At 33.4% G+C, this 9,007-nt stretch overlaps 1 protein-coding gene across 1 annotated transcript; it reads right to left on the bottom strand.

Moving 5' to 3' along the window:
* Positions 1-336: 336 nt before the first annotated feature.
* On the bottom strand, positions 337-1,296 carry Or8u3 (olfactory receptor family 8 subfamily U member 3). The gene has a single exon (XM_020152745.2). The coding sequence runs from the start codon at positions 1,294-1,296 to the stop codon at positions 337-339; it is 960 nt and encodes a 319-aa protein (XP_020008334.1).
* Between the last annotated feature and the right edge of the window lie 7,711 nt (positions 1,297-9,007).

The raw sequence follows: 9,007 nt of genomic DNA on the forward strand, positions 1-9,007 counted from the left end.
AGTCTGTATTTGTATTTGAACATGACTTAAGTGATCTGTTAAAGCTATGTGAACAGGAGAGCCCGTTTTTGGTTTGTTTTTACTTTGGAGACACTTCTCACTGCATACAGGCTGGCCTCGGCCTCAAAATTGCAACTGTCCTTAATTCTACCTTCTGAGTGCTGGGATTACAAATGTAAGCCACCATGCCTGGCAATGAATGGGACTTTCTAAGATCCACTTGGGTTCTCACAGAAAATGCCAAAATTTGTTAAAGTAACAGTCACATTCTTGATTGGTTGGGAAATAATTGTAGGAAAAAGTTTGACTTTTCTGCTCATACTTAATAAAATATTATTATTTTCTTAATTTTAATGTTTTTAAAGTTTTACAACATTTATCCAAGGCTTTCTTGGAAGCATTTTTCACTTCTTTGTTCCTTAGGCTGTAAATTAGTGGGTTCAACATGGGGATTACCACTGTGTAAAACACAGAAGCCATTTTGTCCATGTCCAGGGCATGGTTGGATTTGGGCTGAAGGTACATAAAGATCAGTGTACCATAGAAAATAGTAACAGCCACTATGTGGGAACCACAGGTGGAAAAGGCCTTGCGTCGTCCCTGGGTGGAGCGCATTCTTAGGATAGCAGAGATGATAAAGAGGTAGGAGATGAGGACGATGGAAGAGGAGCAGATCATATCAAAACCAGCAAAGGCAAAAATCAGAATTTCCTTTATGTGTGTGTCTGAGCAGGATAAAGCTAAGAGGGGAAGATCATCACAGTAGAAATGGTTAATCACATTGGGACCACAGTAAGTCAAACGAAAGGTGATAATGGTATGGAAGAGGGCTACCAGAAAGCTGTATATATAAGGAACTGCTACTAATTGAATACAGACTCTTTTTGACAGCAGTGTTGAATAATGCAGGGGACTGCAGATGGCGACATAGCGATCATAGGCCATGGAAGCTAAAAGGAAACACTCAGTGATCATGAAGGTGAGAAAGCAGCCCAGCTGTGTTGCACAAACATTGAAAGAAATAGTATTGTGCTCCACAACAAAGTTCACCATCATCTTTGGTGTAATAACAGAGGAGTAACAAAGGTCGACAAAGGCCAAATGACTGAGGAAGAAGTACATAGGTGTGTGGAGTCGAGTATCAATCCTGATTAGGGTAATCAACCCAAGATTGCCCAGCACTGTAACCAGATAAATAACTAAAAACACCAGAAAGCAGGGTATCTGAAGTTCTGGACGGTCTGTGATTCCTTTGAGAATGAATTCAGTGACACATGTGACATTAACTTCAGCCATTAAATTTAGCAGATTTTGTGAATTTTGCTGTAGCTGAAAAATAAAAATGTCATTTTTCACGACCCCTGCCAATCTTGGGTGAAAAATATCATTGGCATCTTCTTGCTCAGAATGATGTCATCATGTGAATGAAATGTGCACCTAACTCTCTAATGAGAGTTCTTAGTTCTTCATTGTTCTCAAGGGAGAAGTCTTTTTCTTTCAAGTTAGTCTTCATAAGAATTACTTAGCTTTGCAATTTTAGAAAATAATAGCGGATATTATTGCATTCAAAAATTAATTATTATGAAATGCTTGGACATGACTGACAGTAATAATTCATTGTTTTTACTAACACTGTCTTTGCTATGCATATATAAGTATAGCAGTACCAAAATGTGCAATTCATAAATAGATCCATATTTATATTCCCTTATTTTTCAATTTTGTGCATGCTCACATAAGATGTATTGAAAATATATTAAGATAATTTTAAATACTAATATGTATTAGAAAAAGTGTGTATCTCCCAAGATCTACACACTTTCCTATATGCCCTTCTGTATTTACAGAATACGTAATTATGCTTTGGGAGCTAAAACTGATCAGAATACAAGAAAACATATCATGTTACTTACATAGAAATTAAAGTTATAATTTTTCCCAACTCAAAGTTCACCACATTTTAAAGTTTCTTACCTAAGGAGCAAACATACATCAAGTAATTTATCAAATAACCCATTATTCTGCACTACATGCATGTAAATATCTTTCCTCATAAATATACACCAATATATTTCAAAGAAGGACTAATGTATCCAAAACGCTTACCTTAATTTGATGTACTTTTAGCTACATATTCCGAAAATATATTCTAAGAAATACATCCTTATATTTATATTTATACATATATGTGTGTATATCTGTATAGCCTTACAGATCTATATATCCTTATTGATGTACATATATAAGGAAACATTCAGTTGCAGACAGTTTTAGGAAAACATACACAGGTTGATGGAGTTTCTGATGCAACTTTCAGAGTAATTAGAATCATTTGTACTTATACTAGTTATTAACAAAGAGACTAGGTTCAATAATAATCCAGTTTTACACTATTCAAAACCCTTTTTTGCTCCTGGATTTGTTCTTTTAATGAAGCAGAACCAAAAAATATTAATGAGAAAGGATTATTTAGAGTGACCATATATAATTCCTTCATATTTCAATTTTAATTTATTATTACTATTATTTTATCTATTTCAGTTAAGTTCTGTTTTTATAATATACCCTACTTACTACCATATATGAAGTCACTTAAAATAGCTTCATACTTTTCCTATGCTGAAGGTTCTCTCCTACCCATCCTAATTTACAATAGGAAAAAAATCTAGTCTTATGTTTACGACAGCGAGTGGATGGTGTAGTATGAATGTGTGCTTAACTTCAGAGATCATATTCTTAATAATTTTTTATTCAAAGTGTATGGGGTTCTTCCATCAGCTTTAATTGATGAGATAAAAGAACAAGACTATCATATACTTCCAGTTAGAGGAGACAAGCTGGAAGCTATAGTTTATTGAGGATTGCCCGATTTTCCACATACCTGGTCAAAGTGAAATCACAGGCTCCTGAAATTTTAAAAAGTTAGGTTTATAATGTTATCTTTCACAGTAGATAATTGTTTCACTCAAGAATATTCAGAATTAAGGGTTCTCTGACTTCCATATGAAACTTGAACATACTCAACTTATCTCAAAATATTTTGTATGCAGTTCCAGTAGTGAAGTTATATTTAAGTTCTGAGGATAATTATAAAGTTACTGGACAATTTGAAAGCATATTAAACCACCTTCTCTGAAAAATGGTATCAGAGGAAGAGGTTTACATATAATTTATTATATTTTTGTACTTAAGCAAGACCATAATTATATTAGAATTTCTTACACTATTGTTTTTGCATAACTTCAAGATACATGAAGATTGCAAAGTACATTCAAAACAAATCAGAGAAACCATATAAAAAGATAAAGGCATCAATGAGAACATTAGATGCAGTGAATATTTAGCATTAGGTAAAGTGGAATGTGTAAACATCACATTGCAATAGAAAAGCAAAAAAGTTCATAGTAGAATTGCATATTAAATTAGAACTTGAATTCCAAATTCAATTAAATTAAATATCACACAGAGACAAAATGACATATGAAAGTCTGTTAAAATACTCTACCTTAGAACTCTAGATTATTTTTTATCAATTTCTATGATTCTCAAAAAACAATTTGTCTTTGTAGCTTCCAACTAATTTCTGTAGGCTGTACTGATGCAATCACCATCCTATTGCCTGACCATTTATTTCTTCATTCTTTTAACTAGCTCTGTCATCTTTTAGGGGAAATTCTTAAAATCCTTGACATAATTTATCCATGGATTTCTTTCATAAGCACTGGTGTTCCTTACTGTGTTGCCTCTTTCCTACAGCAAGCTTTTCCTCAAACTTTCCTGAATATTAGAATCACTTAAGGTCTTTCCAACATCCCAGATGTTTCTAAAGTAGAGCCAGCATGGAGAACCAGAACTTTACAGAACAAATACAGGAATTGGAATAGCAAACAGAGCTCAGCCACATTTCATATTGTTTTTCTCTTTTATTTTTGCTTCCCTAAATTCTGGTTGAGCTAGTTTAAGTATATGATTCCACCATGTCAATGGAGATCAATTCAGAATACAACTATTTCAATTCAAGAGAAAAAAGAAAAAAGCCAACAAGTGTTATGTGGAATAGTTTTTAGGAAAATCACTTTTCAGTTTCTCCATTTTCACACCTGTTCCTTTCTGAAAACCATTTGCTTATGAAGGCAGTTTCACACTCTGTTCTCACTTGTCTTCATTTTTAAAAACTGACCCTTCTCTGATTTTACAAATGAAAGTCCTCCTTCCCAGCTCTCAACTATCTACATCCTTAGTGTTTGTTTGCTTTGGTCTTGAACTCACTATGCAGTCCAGACTGGACTCAAGTGCATCAATATATTCTTTTAGGGAATTGGGTAGTTCTTTTCACCAGGAGACCATAGATATGCTCTACAGCCCATTAATAAAATAAAGTTCAAATAAAGGTTAAATTTATGTTTAATCTCTATTCATAAAAATTTTAAAAACAGACCAATAATTTTCTAATAAGATACATTTAACTATAGGCTCTCTCTCTCTCTCTCTCTCTCTCTCTCTCTCTCTCTCTCTCTCTCTCCCTCTCTCTCTGTTTCTCCTCCTCATACATATATATAAGCACAGAGATATAAAAAAGATATTTTAATGTCAAATATCTATAACATAAAAAATTAACTTTCTGTACCTATTGTAATATTGCTGGAAAATATTTAGATATTCACTTAGCTATATTAGTTGATATTAAATCTTTAGTCCCAAGCAAATTCATTTATTTGGCTCTCTCAAAGTCTCTGCAGATTCTATTTTTCTATCAGATTACAAAATACAGTTGCAAAGCAAATTAAATCTCTCTCATACACTAATTCTTTAATGGGCTTGCTTCCTAAGAATTTATGTCATATATGTGATGTTTTATACACAGTGGAATCTGATACAACAGCAATGCTCTACACAGACAACATATTCAATAATGTGGAAAAAGCAAAATATTTCCTGATTATACTGCTTGGTATGGTACAATTCCTATTTTTGTTTTTTATCAGCATTTGCAGGGATTTCCAAGCTGAGCATCCTTTATTCCAGGGCTGCATTAAACTTGTTTACTTCCCCAAAGTTTAACAACCAGACCACAGAGCTACACTGTGAACTATAGGTGTACAGATTCAGTGACTTCTCTGGCTATCAGATGATCAGTCTATGCATCCCCAAAACATTCTGGTGTGAGGATAGGTTAGAAAGTCCTCAATTGAAGCTGATTTGTTTGGAGACCTGATTAGAGTCAAACGGTATTCAGAGAAGCAATATTAGGTAAATGATACGCCAATAGACTTCTATTTTATTTCAGGATTAATAAAGTATAATATCATTCGTTAATGGAGAAATATTTTTGCTGTTGTCATAGTATATATCTGTAATCCCAGTCCCTAGCACTTTGGAGACTGAGGTATGAGAATTGCAAATTAGAGGTTAGGCTCAGCAAAAGAGTGAAACCCTAGCTTTTTTTTTTTTTAAGGTAGAGAAATTTTTACCTTATGTTCCAACTGTCATAGGAACAAGGGCTAAGGATTAAGTTTCTAATGAGTGTTACCAGAACTTAAATGTAGAGCCTTTCTTAGTGAAATTCCTTCATAAAAGAATTTTAGACAAGAAATCTTACCTATTTCCATATCCTTCCTTCTTCTAGAAAGAGGGTAAATTCTAGCAGGTTATCTAGTTAACTTAACATGAGGTTATTTGAGGCCTCGTTTGTATGTGTGTGTGTCTGTGCGTGTGTGCCTGAGTGAGAGAGAGAGAGAGAGAAAGAGAGATGAAGTAGTAATTTAAGTAAAATAGCTTTTCTATAGAAGGTGCTGAAAAGGTCTAAAAGTATGAAATGCAGTGAGGATGCAGTCTGATTTCACTTCACCAAGGATAATAATAATTGGCTCTAAAACTAGATTCCATCTGACCTGCTTATCAATGAGCTTGGTGCCCCATGAGCTCATTGTGAAGTTGTTTTGATGATTTTTATTCCTTAGGTCCCTTTGGATATAAACATGAACCTCCAGAGGTATCAGAAAGCTGTGATGTTTCCTTTCTTGCTTTTTTCAATGTAAGATGGATGAGCTGGAGAAATTACACTAGTGTTTGGGGGAGAAGTCCTTTAACCATTTATATTCCTAAAGGAACCACACTTCTAATATACCAATTAGATATTTGCTTAATAGTCAATGTCGGGCTTACTACTGGGAGCAACATAATAAAACTTAGATGCTTAGGTAGTTTGATTAAAAACTCAAGTTCTGTGAAATGACAAAAATAATGGCTAAATCTTCAGTAACAAGATATTGGGCAAAGTCCATACTTGCTTTAATTCTAAATTTACTTAATTTAAAAAATTATGTAAATTGTTATCTTCCATAAAATGAATTTATAAATATTGAATGAGGAGCCATATATAAATGGCTTAGTTAACTCTCTGGTTAACAGTAAGTGTCAAAAAATCTTTTTAAAAATGAGACAGAAGAAGTATCATAAATGAAACCAATGTACTTCTAAAAAGTGACATAAAAACAGGCTACTACTACAGTTTTAGCCTCTATCTTGGAGAATAAGAAAATATAGTAAATATTTTTTATAGTTATCATGTTATCTTTAATAAAAATGATTGATGATCTTCACATGCTCCTCAGAATTAATTTGCTCATTCTTCTTTCCTGCACAAATGTGTGTGTGTGTGTGTTTGTGTGTGTGCGTTAAGATTCCTCAAACTCATACAATTATATCTCTCAAGATCAGCAATGGGGTAAGTAATGGAGCATAATAGCAATAAGATCAATAAACACTCATATTGTCTCATATTGTGCCAAGCACTATCTCAAGACATCTGTGTACTAGCATATATAATTCTCATAATGACTCAATAAGTTATTATTATCCCCATTTTCAAAGGGAGAAACTGAAGCCTAAATAGTTCAAACATCTTATTAAGGTCACACAGCCATAAATTGCCCAAACCAGGACATAACTACTGACTTGTACCTCTTCCCTACTCTCTAAGTACAGGAATACCAACTGCCACATACTGCCTGTCTCAGGAATGCTTGAGACCTGGTTTAAACTGGATGCAGCCAATGGGCAAGAGAAACTGTTACATAAAATCAGATGGCATAAGAAGAGGGTGGTCAGAGTACTTTAGTGGTGCTGTCTCCCTGCCTTGGAAGACATTTCAGGAAGTAGCTGCATCAGTTCCCTCTGGGCAACCTCTTATCCACAATGTAGTTTTCATTGAGCTTCTAATTCTTTCTATGTCCCTTCCTTCAGCCATTGAAGTGATGATAGGATTGGATGGCTGAGATTCTAGTTGTTCACTATCACTTTTTTGTTCTCACCTGTTTATTTAAAGTATTATGGGTTGATTCTTCTCAGGAATCTGATAAACACTTCAGTAAATTTCAACATTGAAATTAGTCCTACTATTTCTTGATAACTACAAACTTTGAGAATTTTTTAGAAAGAGATATCACCTCTATGTATTTAGGTGAGGGTGAATTCATTGTATGATACTTGGAAAGAATGGAGCCCTTAAATTAAGAATTAAAAAATGGATAAAATTATTATCCTAATGAATGAGAAAATGCTCAGAAAACTGCATTGATTATTATATTGCTTTAATTTTATAGCATTCACATGATCAAAAATATATTTGAAAAGAATTATGTATGAATATGTGGAAGAATAATGCATCCACTGAACAAATAACTATAAACGATATACTAGTTAAACTAATGTTACTCTAATGAAATATCCAGGCAATGAAATTGTAGAGTAAAAGGTGATTTTTGGATCATGGCTTCAGTCCAGGATCCACTGGTTCCAAAATTTTGGACTTCTGATAATTTTAGGAGCATATGGGGGAACAAACTTCTCACTTCATAAGCTAGGAAACAAAAGGAGGAAGGGAATGAAACTGTGGTCTAACATTTCCCTTAGAATGCACACTTCCATTGACCTAAGGAGTTTGAATAAGACATCTTCCTACTAGATGTCCCCAGCACCTCCAAGTAGCACCATTCTGTGGATAAAGGCTTTAACATATAGACATTTAAGGAAGACAATATATGAAATGGCTTGCAGTCTGAGATTTACTTCAGTGAGAGCTTTGGAGGGCTAAGATATGAGATTATGAGTATGAATGAAACATATGTGACTATGCATTGAGAAATCGAAATCGAAGTTGGGCAATTGTTATAGAGGATTCATTATATAAATTCTTCTAATTTTGGAGAATTCCATATTAACTAGTTCTTAAAAGATATATAACAATAAATTTATTGAGTAAAACACAAAGTACATTAACTTTTAAAGATGTATTATAATGAATTTTTTAATGAAACTATAGATTGTTTACATAATTGTGATCCTTTGAATGTTGAAATATCAGTGCATCTTTATTGAAAATTACCATACTGTAATTGGATCCTATTCAGAAAATCATTAGCTACGCCTATATCTTCTAGAATTGTTTCTTTTTTCCTATCGTACTTTCAAAGTTTTAGGTCTTGTACTAAGGTCTTTGATCTATTCAGAGTAAATTTTTGTTCAGGATGAAAAATATGGGTCTATTTCAGTCTTCTGCATGTACATAACCAGTTTTCTAAGCACCCATCTTGAAGTTACTGTCTTTCTTCCAGTTTATGTTTCTGACTGCTTTGTCAGAGATAAGATAGTATATTTATGTGGCTTTATTTCTGGGTCCTCTATTTTATTCCACTATTCTTCATGTCTAGCTTTGTAGTAGTATCATGCTGTTTTTGTTACTATGGCTCTGCAGCCTATTTTGAAATCTGATTCTGATGTTAGGATTCCTCTAGAATTGCTTTTTGCTCAGGATTAGTTTTACTATTCAAATGTTTTATTCTTCCATATTAATTTTGAGATTGGCTTTTCTATTTCTACAAAGAATAACTAGAATTTTTATGGACATTGCTTGAATTTGTAGGTTACTTTCAATACTATGTGCATTTTCATAATATTTATTCTGCCAATCTATGACCATGGGAGGTCTTTCCATCTTCTTGTTTCC

Source organism: Castor canadensis, chromosome 1 (assembly GCF_047511655.1).
Source record: "Castor canadensis chromosome 1, mCasCan1.hap1v2, whole genome shotgun sequence".
Lineage (NCBI taxonomy): Eukaryota > Metazoa > Chordata > Mammalia > Rodentia > Castoridae > Castor > Castor canadensis.

Bases quoted from the DNA above. Each gene is read 5' to 3' on its own strand.
- Or8u3 (XM_020152745.2), bottom strand. From the start codon at position 1,296: ATGGCTGAAGTTAATGTCACATGTGTCACTGAATTCATTCTCAAAGGA.